At 36.3% G+C, this 16,417-nt stretch overlaps 1 protein-coding gene across 2 annotated transcripts in view; it reads right to left on the minus strand.

The window, feature by feature from the left end:
* STRBP (spermatid perinuclear RNA binding protein) overlaps window positions 1–16,417 on the minus strand; it is an 86,537-nt gene that overhangs the window by 13,316 nt on the left and 56,804 nt on the right. For both annotated transcript variants that reach the window (XM_034664468.1, XM_019800465.2), the window contains exons 11-16: window positions 13,379–13,471; window positions 12,740–12,939; window positions 8,025–8,183; window positions 4,561–4,695; window positions 4,221–4,361; window positions 1,487–1,610 (exon numbers count right to left, since the gene is read on the minus strand). In XM_034664468.1, the coding sequence (XP_034520359.1) occupies window positions 1,487–1,610; window positions 4,221–4,361; window positions 4,561–4,695; window positions 8,025–8,183; window positions 12,740–12,939; window positions 13,379–13,471 (852 nt within the window). The remainder of the gene's footprint in view (window positions 1–1,486; window positions 1,611–4,220; window positions 4,362–4,560; window positions 4,696–8,024; window positions 8,184–12,739; window positions 12,940–13,378; window positions 13,472–16,417) is intronic.

A 16,417-nucleotide genomic window follows, 5' to 3' on the forward strand; every position in this document is an offset into this window, starting at 1 on the left:
AGCACAGGGTCTCTGCACATGCTGTTCCCTCTGTGTACAACACTCTTCCACCCAGTCTTCTCCCAGTTAACGCCTCCTCACTCTCTAAAGCTCATGTCAAGTGTCACTTCTTTGAGGGAGGCCTTCAGGCCCCAAAGCTGAGACCCAGTTTCTCTGTTACATTCTCTCACAGAACATACCCTTGTCCTTCATCACAACCTTCTCAGTTGATAATCGTGACTATCTGATCAGCCTGTCTCACCTTTAGATCATTAAGCTGCATGACAGTAAAATCCCAAAGCAAGCCCATCTTATTTCAATGAGAGAATATATTCATTATATAACATATCTTTGAGCTCTGCCCCTACTGGCATCAAGTCCTGCAAGTATAATTCCAAAACCACATCCACAGAACTTCCCAAATAGCCTATTCTAACTCTTTCTTAAAAAAGAAAGAAAGAGAGAGAGAGAGAGAGAGAGGGAAGGAGGGAAGAAGGAAGGAAGGAAGGAAGGAAAGAAGGAAGGAAACACACACATACACACGATCTAAGTGAATTTCTTAGCAATATTACAAAAAATAATGATGGGATAAGATCCAATCCTTATGACAATTTCATCTCAATCAACAATTATAAGCAGTCTACTTGTTAAGTGAAAAGTTCCATACATTCAATATGGCAGACGACTTAGCTTTAATGAGACAGCTCTACATCTACTGCTGAAATGATGTAAGTATTAGAACAGAAGGCAGAGGGAGGGCATCTTTTCCCATCTCCCTCAAGCCATGTGGTGAAATGAAAAGAATATAAACTCTAGAACTGCAAACACCTACATTCAAATCTCTGCTCTGCTGTTTGCTACATGTCTCAGACTGAGCTAGTTGCCTTCTCCTGTGAAACCTTAGTTCCCTCACCTAGAAAATGGAAATAATTTCTACTTGAGGAAACACTGAAGATTAAAAAACAATTAAGTGAGATCATTTATGCCAAAGTATCTGTTGTATAGTAAGCTCTGGATAAATAAGTTTTCCTTTTTCCCTCTTTCTGTACTTCTGTAGACCCTTTGCTGGATCCCAAACACTGAGTCAAAGAAACGCTACCAATGCTAGGCTTCACCCAAATGAGGGAGTCTCTAACCAGCAGTTTTCCTCTCCTGTTACACCCAACCATCCTCTATGTCCCCGTTGAATGCACCCTGCTCACATGTCCGCACTTCTCGAACTGTGGAGTATTTGCTAGCTTCCTCATTGTCAAAATATGTCCCCTCCACCAAGTGCAATATTCCTCATCTGTCACCTCCCTCCAGGACGCCTCCAGTCACTCAGCACATTCCAGGAAAAAACCTATGACATTCTGTAGATTCTCTTCTTTTGAATTTCTGTGCATATGCATCTTAGACCTGTGTTATGTTTCCAGGGACTATGTATAACCCTGGAAAATAAAGGAGATGCTGTTCTTCAAAGTCTGGCCCAGAAGAGGCGGCAGACCTCTCACAGGCTATACTCTACCTGGAGCTATGTAGCCAGGAGCAGCTGTAGCCCCAACAAAAGCTCCCCTTGTTAGAGTTCCTCTTCCTCTGCCCCGAACAGCTTGGACTGCTGCAGACACAGCTGTATTCACAACACCCTTTGCCTGTTAAAAATAACACATTTTCGTTACTGAAAGAAATAAGAACATCCCATCATCTCTCTAATGCACAACCTCTGTGAGAAACTTGAGCCTGTAGATGAGTCAATGAGTCGTCTATGACCTTGAACCTTTCATTTATCATCTGTAAAATAAAAATGACACCTACCCTACAAAGCTGATCTGAAGAATATTCGGGCACACAAAAGTATGCAAATAACTTCTTCTTTTCACTTGAGGGTTACTCAGAAAGAGTTCATTTTCTACACACAAATTTCAGTAGTCAAATTACATCCATTACATCTTCGGCCTGACTAAAGTAATTATAGACACTTGATACCTAGGTTCAAAATCCACTGAATTCTCCCCCCACAGACAAAAACTACCCAACAAACCACCAATAATTACCTGTGAACCTGAGTGGAGTTTAAAAAAAAACAAACAAAAAAAAACAGAACTAGGAAGGAAGACCAAAAATGAGAACTCCAGAAAGGTCATGTGATTTCTTGTGAGTCTGTATCTTCTGCTATATGCGTATGTGTACATGTGTACCAATCATTAAATAAATATACCTCTAAAGTCCCCTCTTGCCCTAAAATGCTGTGGGACTCTGGTAAAATCACAAATCTCTATGTCTACAGACAATAATTATACAATGAGGATAATGATAACCACTTTGTTTTACTCCAGAGGAGAAAGAGCAACAGAGAGAACAGCAAACTCTGAAAAGTAGACTAGACAAGGATGAACAGAACATCTCTTTCCAAAACTGAAATTTTAAGAAAATCAAGAATACCTAGTTTTAAATGAAACATAACACTCATTTTTCTAATATAAAGACACAACAAAAACTCAAACTAAAAATTACCAGAATTCCCTCCTATAACCAAGGTGCAGAGCCTCAAAGCTCACAGTGGAATAAAGTCAACAATATCTCAAACAGCTTAAACACTCAGAGCATACACTCATTTATCTCACACTGAAAAGCCATCATCTTTTATTCCTCACAGGAGCACCTCTACCACTAGCATAACTGGAGAGAAGACAGTTTCAAGGTCAAGTGTATCATGCACAGGGAACAGGCATTTTTCTATTTGGCTGAAAAAAAAGGCAACCCACACATCCAAAATAGACTGCCTCCTGGCTGTCAAGCATATTGAACACACGGGTTTTAGAGCCTCTAGTATGGAAAACTTCTAAAAATGGGTGAACCTCATGTAGACATCTTTTTTTTTTTTTTTTAATTTTTTAACACAGTTTAGTCCAAGTAGTCAGGAAGTAACAATCTGGCAGCAGCAGAGTGACTCCGCACAGATCAAGCTCATGTCTACTAGAACCAAACTTAACTACCTAATAAGTAGCCGTACTCGCTTTTTTAACACTAAAATTAACTGACCCAATACAAGATGTAACTCATGGTAAAAACGCACCAAAACAAACAAGGTGACAATTATCTTTCTACTAATTTAGCACATTTCCTGGAAGGTTTTAGGGAAATAAAACCACTTCTCTCTCCGCATGTGTACCAGTGCAATTTAAACGCCTTATTTGTATTTCATTTCAGTAAAAGTTTTCCTTGGTTATATTCTGAATCCTAGAATGTAAGCAATGTTTATTACAATAAGCACAAGACAAGACAAATTTCTATGATGGCTATAATATGCAACGGAATGCCCACAGTCTTTGGAAGGAGAAGAACCCAGCTGAAAGAGACCCTACCATCAGTTGGCTGCGGTACTCAGGGCACTGTCTGTATCTCTTTGGGTCTTGTTTCCTCGTCTATAAAACAAGATCAACTCTACCTCTGCCAGTGTACTCAGTGTATGTAAAAGAAACTGAACAAACTGTTTCATTCAGAATCTTAAGTAATCTAAGCTTCCTTCTATCAGTCTAAACGTTTTTAATTGACTTGTTTCTATCACATAATCTATTCAGACATTACTGCACCAGCACTCTCCACCAGGGAAAGAACTGTCTTATATTTAATAATGTATCTCTTTTGCCCCCTCAATCATGCACATAGTATATGACTAGAAAATACATTTGAACGCATTAATGAATGGATAGAAGGATCTGTTATCCAAAAGCATGTAATTAGGAGGCCATCTTTTCTAAAGACCTTGCTACAGTCCTGGGCCTTCACAGGACTGACATGCCCATTGTCAGGAGGAAACAGAAGCAATACAGGGTCAGGTTCTACTGTGCCTTCCCCAAAGGAAAACACAAAATAAATAATGCAAAAGGACAAAACTGGAAAAGAAATGGAAGTGCCTCTGCAGACTCTGATGAAAGTAAGCCCCTATACTCTTGGCAGCTTCCCTAAACATATGCTAACATCTCATTAAAGTTCAGATCTCTCAACGCTCTCCCTCATCAAGAGTGACTGAAAGACCCCAAATAATGCTAATAGCCTCTTTCTCACATATAATTTGCCTACCAAGACCCCAGAACAGGGAATATTACAGTATTTATGATCTAACCCAAAGAAAAGGATGCTAAATGCAAGAAAAAGAAACAACTTCAGAAAAAGCTCAAGTGGCACCAAGACAGAAAAGGAAATTTAATTTTGGTAATATTTTTCAAAAGTATTACAAAGGTTTAATGCTTAACTCATACCTGAGGGATAATCTTCTTTTTCTTATTATTTGCTGCATTGGGTCCAGAAAACAGCTTCTCCAGGGCAGCTAAAGCTGCACTTGCCTTTGCCACTTTCTTATTTGGACCTGCACCTCTGAATTTCTGTCCATCTACTTCTACCTAAAATCAAGAACAACACTCTACAATTATCCAATGCAATTCCTCTATGTAGTGTTACTTTAAATGTATCACAACACAGAAAACACCAGAAATCAAATACTGCCACGAGAATTAACTCAATCTAAAGCTTTTTTACATATAAGCTCAGGACAGCCTGGGTCTTTGAGAGGAAAAGGTTGGCTTGAATCTGGGTACACACCTCCATTACAAAGCGTTTGTCATGGCTTCCACCAGTCTCCGAGATGAGTTCATACTTAAGACCTCTTCTTTTTTCATTGAGCTCCATTACGGGATTTTTGCCACTTGCTGTGAGGATAGGGCCCTGAGTTCTTACCTAAAAGGAGGTTCAACCAAGTAAGATTTTAGAGTATTAAATTTCTTATTAATACAATTATACTACATTTCTGCTGAAAAGAGTCTCAAAAATTACACTTCAAAGCATTTAGGGGCTAGGATGTGATCACCTCCTATATATACAAATAACAAAATATCTTCAAAGATATGGAAACTCTATAAACAATAAACATGGCAGTCAATCATCTAGTCAGCCTGCCCCTGAAGTAGGGCTGTCTCAGCACTGTTCAAGAGCAATGTGGCCTTGTCATTACATGGCCCTCTAGGGTCTGCTCTGTGGTGTTCATGACCTAAGAATAATACTTTAAATGACTAACAAAGTGGACAGAACAGTTGAGATTCACATGACACCTGAGTATTCACTGTTTTTCATCTTTAGGGTTAAGAAGAAATAATTTGCAATTAGGGAGATGGGAAGAAAATGTTCCTACACAGCTCTCAGTTCTCTCTAAAGAGACTTAAGGGCACCTAAGGTAAAAACAGTAGGCTACAGACTATGGATTCTGAAATTTAAAAATAAGAATAAAAGCAGTCACTCCCTGCTCAAAGGAGCTAGAGTATAGTGGCAGGGATAGACATAGTCACTGTAAAACAGTATATATTATAGAACAGATGTATGTTATGGAAATACAGAAGCAGCAATTGTTTTCTTGGGCAATCAGGAGAGTTTTCCTGGAAGTGACATGTAAACCTGACCTTAAACCTTAGAGAGGTAAGCACCAGACCACGATAAGGTGGAAACAAAGGAGAAGGGCATTTGAGACAGAAGAAACAGCCACGGAAAGGTCTAAGAGAAGGAAAGAACATCTGTTTGGGAAATGGCGAGAAGGGCAGTTTGGCTGTATAAGGGAGTGAGCACAGGAAGGTAGGCCATGGCTAGGAACACCCTTGATGGCGCCAATTCATAAAGGACTTTGCATGCCATGCAAATGAGCTTTGACTCTATCAGGAACTATGGGAAGCCACGGAGACACTTTAATCTAGAAAACTCATGATTAGACTTGTGTTGTAGAAAAATCATGCCAGGAGTGGCAGAAAGAACTGACTCAAGGAAGGATTAAGACTAGAGTAAGAAAAAAAATAATTCACGTAAGAGTGTGAAGCCTCAAATGAAGAAAGAGTGCACCACCAAAAATAAAACAAACCACAAAATACTGCGCCTATAATTTTTGAGAAAGGAGAGACCCAAAGATTGAGCACTTTTTGACGTTAGAGATCATGGCTGTAATTCTACCACAGAAATTGCTCAAGAAATGCCGAACAAAGAAATGAATGCCCCAGGGGCACCTGGGTTAAGCGTCTGCCTTCAGCTCTGGTCAGGATCCCAGGGTCCTGGGATGGAGCTCTATGCTCAGCTCTAAGTCTGCTTCTGTCTCCCTCTGCCCCTCCCCCCTGCTCATGCTCTCTCTCTCTCTCTCCCCCCAGCCCCACAAATATATAAATAAAATCTTTTAAAAAAAGAAGAAGAAATGAATGCCCCAAACAACTATTATGTATACAAACCCAATGGAAAGAAACAGCAAGATTCTCTTAATAAACTATTCTATGATCATTTGATAAGTGGTTAATGCTGTAGGAAAAAAATGAAACATTGGACTTTTCAAGACAAGTTTAATAAAACATGCCTGGGTCTTCTGCAATAAAAAAAAACCTCACTTCCTGAAGTTTCTGTAATCTACATTTTTTAAAATTTCAAAGCAAATCTCCAGTTTCCATCTTTAAAAGGTAATGAGTACTTTGTGAAACTAGGTCTATGGTAATCATGCTCTGCTTTCCAAATCTGAAATCACTTTTATAAAAATGAGTCAAGACACACAAATATTTGTATCTTAATATTTTAATTTTAAATGAAGAATAAGGGCTTTCGTCCCCCTTCCCCATGCCATTACTACATTACATAGAAACAAAGCATAGACGTATTCCTACCAAAAGCACCACACATGCATGTGGCTGCTATTAGTACAGCCCACACCGCTCTCTCTCCCTAATTCCCCTGAACCTAACAGTCTGAGTCTCATAATTAATGAGCTTTTTCTTCTCTAAGTATTTATACCACCACCAGCAAAACACCTTGCCCTGCCTGTGACTATCACCTGTGAATGAGTGGTCCTCTGAAAAGCCAGGTGCCAGGCTCCCACAGTACCGCAAGAAGAGTCACACGAGGCTTCCACAGGCCTCAGCCTCCATCCGTCCCTCCACACTGGCCCACCTGGCACCTCTCAAACATGTACTTTCACGACTCTAGGTCATTATACCTCTTAGTCCTTTGATCCAAAACGCCTCCTTTCCACCTCTTCTCCACATAGCAAAATCTTACTCATCACCTGAAACTTCACTCACATTTTACTGTCTTTGATTTTACAGGTGTCTAAGTTTCCTAATCACTTCCTCTTTTGAGACTTTACAATATTATGTTCACTTTGCCATCTTGGTACTGATCACATTACATTATAATTAGTTATGGATATGTCTTTTGTGCTTCTAGCCTGAGAACATTTTGAGGCTCTGGACACAATTTCTGCAGCATCTGGCAGTAAACAGGCACTACAAAAGGTTTATAGACTGAAAAAATTATGGTCCACTAAGTCTTTGATAAATAGTCATTTCCCACAAATGAAAAAAATTTTTAAAAACTTAATGCAACCTCTTGCTGTTACTTTAGAGCCCATTTTCCTTACACAGAATGCAATAAAAAAAAAAAAGGCCCCATGAATTCCCAAAAACACTGTGTACACTCAGTACTTAGATTTCTGTACCATTCTATTATCTGTGGCAATAAGCTCATACGTTAGGACTTATTCAGAGTCTGAGGAACATACTAGATCAGGCTATACCTTCCTCAAGGCTAGACTGGCTCCAATGATGACCCACTGCCTCCCACAGCTCAGCACAAACTTCAAATAATCTAAATTTCCTCTGCTAGACCTTCTGGTTTTTCACTCTTTAGTTCTGCTGATGTTGTTGATACTATTTTAACTGTGAAATACAGGAAGGAACTTCTATGGCCAGCAAAAGGAAAATGCTAATTAAATTAGGATACATTCATGTGTTGTGCATTATACAGTTATGTTTACAGGGTTTTTTTTTTAAGTAAAAAAAAAAAAAACAAGTAGCAAAACTGCATGAAAATATGACTGCCAGAAAAAAGGCTGGATGGAAATAAACCAAAATATTAATAATGGCTGCCTGTGGAATATATACATTTGTATATGCTTAAGATTTTCTTCTTTATACTTTTCCACATCTCTCAAATTTTCTACAATCTACATGCAGTCCTTTTTCTCTAAGGAAAAAAGTATATAAATATACCTCTAAGGTACTGGAGGTTTCAGTTGTAGAATTTCCAGTATTATTGCTTGAGTTTGAAGACACTGTTTCGTTTTTGCCCTCATTATCTGATTTTTCATCGGAACTCATACATTCAATATCTGCATCAAAGCCCGTTGGGTATCCCATTGCTTGTAATACCTGTACAAATTACATTAAGATTCAGTTTTATTCAAACATCAGAGACCACAGAGAAGAGATGAAATACTGAAAACAAGTTTCAAATCCATAACATCTGAATCCATGAAACACCTTGCAGGAAGAGCAAGAGGGTGCTAAAACCTACAAATCAAATCCTTGGTTAAACTAAGTTTACCTACTAGAGTTTCTTTCACCACAGAGAATGGGAAAAACATCCTCAAAGTAATTAGGTTTAAATAAAGGATGCAAGAAATACATTCAATTTGAAGAAATATATATATCCGTCCCTGCCCCTCAAGGCCTAGTTATGTTATAGCTTCCTCCGATGTCCATTCTTCCTATATTACCATTCAACACCTAGCATTTCTTATCTTTTTTAAAATAAAGTTTTCTGAACAGCATGTGTGTGTGTGTCTCTCTCTCTTTGGGGGCTTGCACGTGCCCATGAGCATACACATACAAGCATGGCTTTTAATATCTCCTGCCAGGTTATACTGCTTTTTAGATGTTTACAAGAAAATACATTCACTGGCATTTTTATAAGCCTCTTTCCAAATAGGCTAATGTTGCACTGTCATCTACTAATTTAAAGGTTTATTTCAAAATATACGGAGATAGGTTCCTAAACATCTCTATATTTGTTTCAGCTTTTGACTAATGTCTTAGGTTGCTGGAGCATAAAAGGAATGCCATATTTCTTTATGATCCCAACTATATTTAATAGGTGTCTCAAAAAACAGTTATGATAGTCCCACGAATGAGAGACCAGGCAGCCCAATGGCATCGTCTATAATGGATTCTGCCAATATAAATAAAATAGTACATCTGAAACACTGGATGGACATTAAGTATAACTCTGTACCAAGAGAATTTGAAATTAATTCACCCAATTCGTATGGAAACTGGCATTCTGTTGAACATTTCAAATCATAAATTAATTCTTTGTAATCCCTGGAAGAAAGCCAAGAACCTCTTTTCAATATCTTAAGTTTTAGAAGTTCTCAGGTAGCACTATAAGGCTAAGTATATGAACATCACTTGGCTTATCCTTGTCAGTATTTTATAAAGAAAACACCTTCTCTACTGTTTGAGTCCTATAAATATGCTCTCCCTGAAAAATCTCATTTCTGAGAAAACAGTTATCAGTCTGGAATGAATACAGGCTTCAAGTCAAAAGTCAAGAGTCACAAATAAATTTGATTTATTCCAATAAAAACTAAAGACACACAGCATTTCCCAATTTAACACACACAAAATAAGTCTGATGTGAAGTATTTAACACCATTTCTCTCTCTGCTTTCCTCACATATCATATTCATTTATTTACTTGTTATTATAGCAACATATTTCACTATACTATACTTTATAAAACTGATAGATAATCTCAAAGGATATAGTGTATTTGCAATACAGCCCAACTAACAAAAAAATGTCAAATTAAGTCATTTTCCTACGAACACATGAGATTAACTAGTATATGCTACAAAAGTTAAAAAAAAAAAAAAAGTAATGAGTTCTCAGACCTCTAGAACCAAAGTTTGCTTGGAATCAATACTGAAGCCAAAAAATTGATACACCAAAAAAGTGAGTCTCAAGTGTTTGGCAAATAAATCAAATCTAATAAACACATCAACTGGGCTGAAAAATCACAAGATTATTCCTGGAAACAAGGTGACTGGGAAATTCAATGTAACCATTACTTTTCTTCCCCCCAGAAGGCAGTTGAGGCTGGGAAAGCTGATAACCTCAAAGACGACAGGACAAAAATGAAAAGAAAACACATGAAAACATACTCTACTCTATAGCTCTCCACTCAAAAGAAAGTCTTATCCATGGCTTATGGATGGTGGAGAGCTGATGGCCGCAAGAACCTCTCCAAAGAGCCTTCACTCCCTGTCCTCTCTCTTCTAGCTGACCTTTTCCCCACAATGACTAAGATTCTTTTCATGGAATATGGCTGATTATGTTCTTTGTGAGGGACTGTCAGGAAAAAGGGCTGGAAAAGGAAAGAAAAGATTGGCAATCGATCTCCATCACTTTAGGGTGCCTGCTGCTGGCTGGCCAGGCTCCTGTGGCAGGAACCGCTTTTTCATATTTTGTTTTGATTTGATTCTCTGGTGTGATGTGTTTTAACAGGTACAGACTCCTACCAAGCTATGAGTAAGGAATCTAAGGATTTTTATCTAGTGGGACTTACTTTCATAAACACAGGTTAGATATAAAACACTCTCAAATTCATTTGTAAAACAGAACCTGAAACTTGTTGTATATAAATGTCAATTTGGCAATATACACACACACACACACACGCCTGGCATATAACAGGAGGCCCAATACATATTTAATGAATTAATGGATCATTCAAATGTGCCCTCTCTTGATCTAGAAATATCATCTCTAGAATATATCTTCACTTGTTTCTGTTGTTTTTTTAATGTAAGCTCTACATCCAACATGGGGCTTGAACTCAGGACCCCAAGATCAAGAGTCGTACGTTCTACCAACAGAGCCAGCCAGGTGCCCCTAGAATATATCTTAAGGGATAATTAGACTAGTTTAAAAAGATGTAAAGCAACCAAATGGAAGCATCTAAATCTAAAAGGATCAGTTACATTACAGTAGATTGATAATAAAAAAAACATTAGGTCATCACTAAAAAGGAGAACAATCTTTGTGATAACTTTAAAAAAAAAAACTCATATTCTTGGATGAACAAAAATAATACTTGTTTTAATTATATATTTTGTATACCCACTACGTAGGTCCCACCACTCCTTATCTAAAATGCTTGGGGCCAGATTATTTTGAGAATTCATAGTTTTTCAGAATTTAGAAAGCTAATACAAAGTATTTACTATATATTTTCCAAACCCCTAGGTGAGTTCAGGGGCTACCGCGTGCTTGTGCAAAGAAACACATAAAATATTCACACTAAATGGAATAATAAAGACTAAACGTAGTTCTACGTCAATTCAGGTTTTCCCATCAAGTGAGTCTGCATCAAACTTCGGGAAATATTTTTCATTTTTAGTGTTTTCTGGATTTTGGAATTGCAGGTCTAAAAAAAAAAAAAAGGCTTGGAAAACTACATACCAAAATGATAACAGTAATTATGAGAACAAATAGCATCTAAATCCTGTCATATTACAAAATCTGCCACTGTTCTTACTCCCCAAATTTTACTGAATGGCAAGTTGCTATGAGGCCACTAGTTTGTGTTAAAGGCAATTATAACCCACAAACTGTCACTGCACCACACATGATGTTAAAGGATGTCACTGTGATCCTTTTTTATGAAGACCCACTCAAGGAGAATGCCCACTTGATCTCTATACCAAAACAACTATGACTCTTAAAATCAACGGTCTGTTCTTATGTCACAGTGAAGGGATATTTCACAAGCTTCTTGAGTCAGATGCTAGAGAACCAAGATCTAAATCTGTGACTCATTCTTAGCATACATTACAGCTAAGTTACTGAACTGTATTTTTAGCTTTAATCCTGGATTTATTTTTTCCCCTCACTCTTCAATTTTCTGCCTCATTTTAACTCATACTACGTCATCATACTTGAGGTACCCCTTTTGTAAACAAGACACAACATAAATGTTTCATATGTTTACAGTTTTTATTATTTTCCTACATTGTGCTTATTACTACTTGCCTTATAATTTATTCATTTGTATATTTGTTGTCTGGCTCTAGTCTTTTCTACACTAGAATATAGGCTCCAGGAGGCTAAGGGCTTTGTTTTGTTCACTGCTATACACTCAGAGTCTAGGATAATGTTAACATCTATATTATTAATATTTGCAAAATGGAATGATCATGAAAACAAACCAATTCTGTCTTATGCCATACTGTTACATAACAGAACTTTTATTAAATTAAAATTGGTCTTTAGTCTACATGATCTTTGACATTTTCACATTTGTCTACAAAAGGGCAAATGTACTCATGGAAAAATTCCAGGATTTAGGGACTTTCTACAAAACTACATGCATGATTGGTTGGTTCAATCCTGGACCAATTTATTCCCTATGGAAATACTCTAGGCACCATATGCACAAAGATAATAACTAAATTTATTTATGACCGAAAAATTTGCAAATACCAAAATATTCAATGATAGTAAAAAGTCTAAACATATAATAGTATATCCATGTCACGTTAATCATACAGCAATTAAAAATTATTTGTGAAGATTTTAATAACATGAGAAAACACTGATGACATAGTAAATGAAAAAAAAATCAGAGGATAAATTACATATACCCTATGAGCTCAACCTAAACAAACATACTATATATAAATATTATTAATCTGCCCCATATTTTTATGTCTTTACTTTTCTCTGCATTTTCCAAATTTTGTATAATCAACACATATTATTTTATAACCAAAAAAAGAAAAATTCTGTAATCCAGAGGTGACAAAAATTTTTGTCAGTCATTAAAATCTTAAAAAATTCTGTTAATTTATTTTAGAAAAATAAGCACCTTATTTACAACATAAAATAACAAAGCCCTGTTAAATTAAATAAAAGCAATACTGTACCTTCACTGCTACATGAAGTTTTGCTGTTTTCTTGGATGGCCCTGAGGCTTCATATGTTGTACCATCCACATCTACAGACATTGTAAAGACTGGGGCGTGGACAGGGCCAGACTGAGACAAGAGCTTATACTGAAGCCCAGGCCTGATCTGATTTAGCCTCATCAGTGCATTCATAAGGTCTATTGCTTTACTATCCAGAACTGTTTAAAACAAAAACAAAACAAAACAATGAGATCAGAAATTAAACCATTTTGCTTTTAATCTATACAGCTGTAGCTTCTGAGTGACCACTATAAATTCACCAGGTTTTAAAAAAACAAGAATTTGAAAACACATATACAAATTAATTTTACTTCATAAGTAATTCTAAAATCAGTTTAATTATATACATCACCGTACAAGTGATATGAATTACTAGATCTATAACATCAATTTTAGTTTGTCAATACTAATATATCTGAAGCAATGAAGACTAAAAACAAAAGACAGCTATCCAATCATCCATTTCTCCGTTAAGATATATTCTTAAAACTCCAATTCAAATGAACCAAATTCTTCACACTTTGTAATTTTTATTTTCCTGTCTGAGACTACAAATCTTTTCTAGTTCACATCTCTAAGAAGAAAGGTTTTATATACTTTTCCTTAAGTTTCGTTTCATCTTCTTATTGGGATCTTTATCATCCCCTAATCCATCTTCAAATGGCCTCTTCAGAGCTGAAGACCCAGCACCTAAAAAAATTTAAGAGATTCATTATTAGTCAAAACAATGTGTCTACCTACTCTACCAAATGTATCTAATATGTTCAGGAAGGAAAATCTTAGGAATCACAAAGACCATAGTATTTTCACTGATCAATTAAATTACCATATATATAATCTTAAAATAGCAAAAATTTTTAAATGACTCTTTATGAAACAATTTAATAATATCCCTTTATATCAATATTTATTTTCCTATTTATTCGTATGTACTGAAAAACATTTGCACAAATATCTTTGCACTTTTCACAGCTCTATACACATGAACAGGAAAAAGTCTACAAAGATATATATCAAAATGTTAAAGGTAGTTATCTCTGCGGCAAGGATTTATTTTTATTTGTCTTTTCAGATATGTCTATAATTTAACATTTATTATTTGTATAAATTTTTTAAGCCCACATATTAAATTCTTATGCTTTTGGAACTCTACTTCTCATGCTACAAACCATTCTTTTGTCTGACTACTCAAATCCTACTCAAGATTTTATTTACATAATCAAAATAATATGCTACTGGCACAAAAATAAACACACAGATCAATGGAACAGAATAGAAAACACGGAAATAAACCCACAACTATATGGTCAATTAATCTTCAACAAAGCAGGAAAGAATATACAATGGGAAAAGGACAGTCTCTTCAACAAACGGTGTTGGGAAAACTGAACAGCCACATGCAAAAGAAAAAAACTGACCACTTTCTTACATTATACATAAAAATAAATTCAAAATGGATTAAAGACCTAAATGTGAGACCTTAAGCCACAAAAACCCTAAACGAGAACACAGGCAATAACCTCTTTGACATCAGCCATAGCAACTTTTTTCTAGATACGTCTCCTGAGGCAAGGGAAACAAAAACAAAATATTGGGACTACACTAAAATAAGAAGCTTCTGCACAGCAAAGGAAACAATCAGCAAAACTAAAAGGCTACCTATGGAATGGGAGAAGATATTTGCAAATGACATATCCGATAAAGGGTTAGTATCCAAAATATATAAAGAACTAACACAACTCAACACTCGAAAACCAAATAATCCAATTTAAATATGGGCAGGGGTGCCTATTAGCTCAGCCGGTGGAGCATGCGACTCGATCTCAGGGTTGTGAGTTCAAGCCCCATGTTGGGTGTAGAGATTACTTAAAAAAAAAAAATGGAACAGAAGATATTTCTCCAAAGAAGACATACAGATGGCCAACAGACATATGAAAAGATTCTCAACAACACGCAACATCAGGGAAATGTAAATCAAAACCACAATGAGATATCACCACACACCTATCAGTGTGGCTAAAATCAAAAACACAAGAAACAACAAGTGTTGGTAAGGATGTGGAGAAAAAGGAACCCTCTGCAACACTGGTGGGAATACAAACTCATGCAGCCACTATGGAAAACAGTATGGAGGTTCTTCAGAAAGTTATAAATGTAGAACTACCCTATGAACCAGCAGGCATGCTACTTGGGTTACCCAAAGAATACAGAAACATTAATTCAAAGGGATACATGCACCTTGATGTTTACAGCAGCATTATTTACAACAGCCAAGATATGCAAGCAACCCAACTGTCCATCAACAGATGAATGGATAAAGATGTGGTGTGTATATGCGTGTGAATATATATACATATACTCATTCTTTATTATAAATATTTTTGGAATATTATTCAGTCATAAAAAAGAATGAAGTCTTGCCATTTGCAGTGACATGGGTGGAGCTAGAAAATATAATGCTAAGTGAAATAAGTCAGAGAAAGACAAATACCATATGATTTCACTCTTATGTGGAATTTAAGAAAGAAAACAAACGAGCAAAGGGGAAAAAAAAGAGAGAGACAGATTAAGAAACAGACTCTTAATTATAGGGAACAAACTGATGGTTACCAGAAAGGGTTGGGGGGGGGAGGGGTTGAGTAAATACATGATGGGGATTAAGGAGTACACTTGTCATGACGAGCACCACTTGCTGAATCATTATACTTTATACCTAAAACTAAGACAACACTGTAAATTAACTAACTGGAATTAAAATAAATACTTAATAAATTAAAATAAAAACTTAAAAAAAAAAGAGCTTATTTACAGTTCATCTTCTTCAACTTTCCTCTCATCTCAACTTTCTAAAATAATTTCTAGGGGCGCCTGGGTGGCACAGGAGGGGTTGAGTAAATACATGATGGGGATTAAGGAGTACACTTGTCATGACGAGCACCACTTGCTGAATCATTATACTTTATACCTAAAACTAAGACAACACTGTAAATTAACTAACTGGAATTAAAATAAAAACTTAAAAAAAAAAAGAGCTTATTTACAGTTCATCTTCTTCAACTTTCCTCTCATCTCAACTTTCTAAAATAATTTCTATGTTATCGGAAACATAAAGTATCACATGCAGTCTTGTGCCATTGCCTATTTCAAATATAGAGATCTTGTATTTCTACTAAATTTGATGAACATCAAAGATACTTCCCCCTTGACTTGTATCTTATAAACTATCTAACATAAGACTTATAAGCGATATAATGGGTACGGAACAAAAACTAACTGAACTGATTATCAATCAATTTCTTGAATACAGCAGCTAGCTAATAACATTGGCAGGCACAAGGGAGGAACTTGGCTGTCCAAGTAAAAAACAATCAGGGAAAAGCTCATCAATTTGTGTAAGGACTTCAAAGAACTTTGTGTCTTCAACTTAAAAGTTCGTTCTTGGGTTTTTCCAAAAGGAAAGTTATACTCAAGAAATTCATTCCACAAGATTTCCGGATACTTCTAGTGAAACTCTGTAATAATACTGAGATAACTATATATTCTCTGATCATCAAGATTTACTGTCCCTTGTGGTAAACACTGACTTCAGCATTTGCTTGAGTCAATACTTACCACTCAGGTCAATCAATTTTGATG

This window comes from Ailuropoda melanoleuca, chromosome 7, assembly GCF_002007445.2.
Source record: "Ailuropoda melanoleuca isolate Jingjing chromosome 7, ASM200744v2, whole genome shotgun sequence".
NCBI classification, from domain to species: domain Eukaryota; kingdom Metazoa; phylum Chordata; class Mammalia; order Carnivora; family Ursidae; genus Ailuropoda; species Ailuropoda melanoleuca.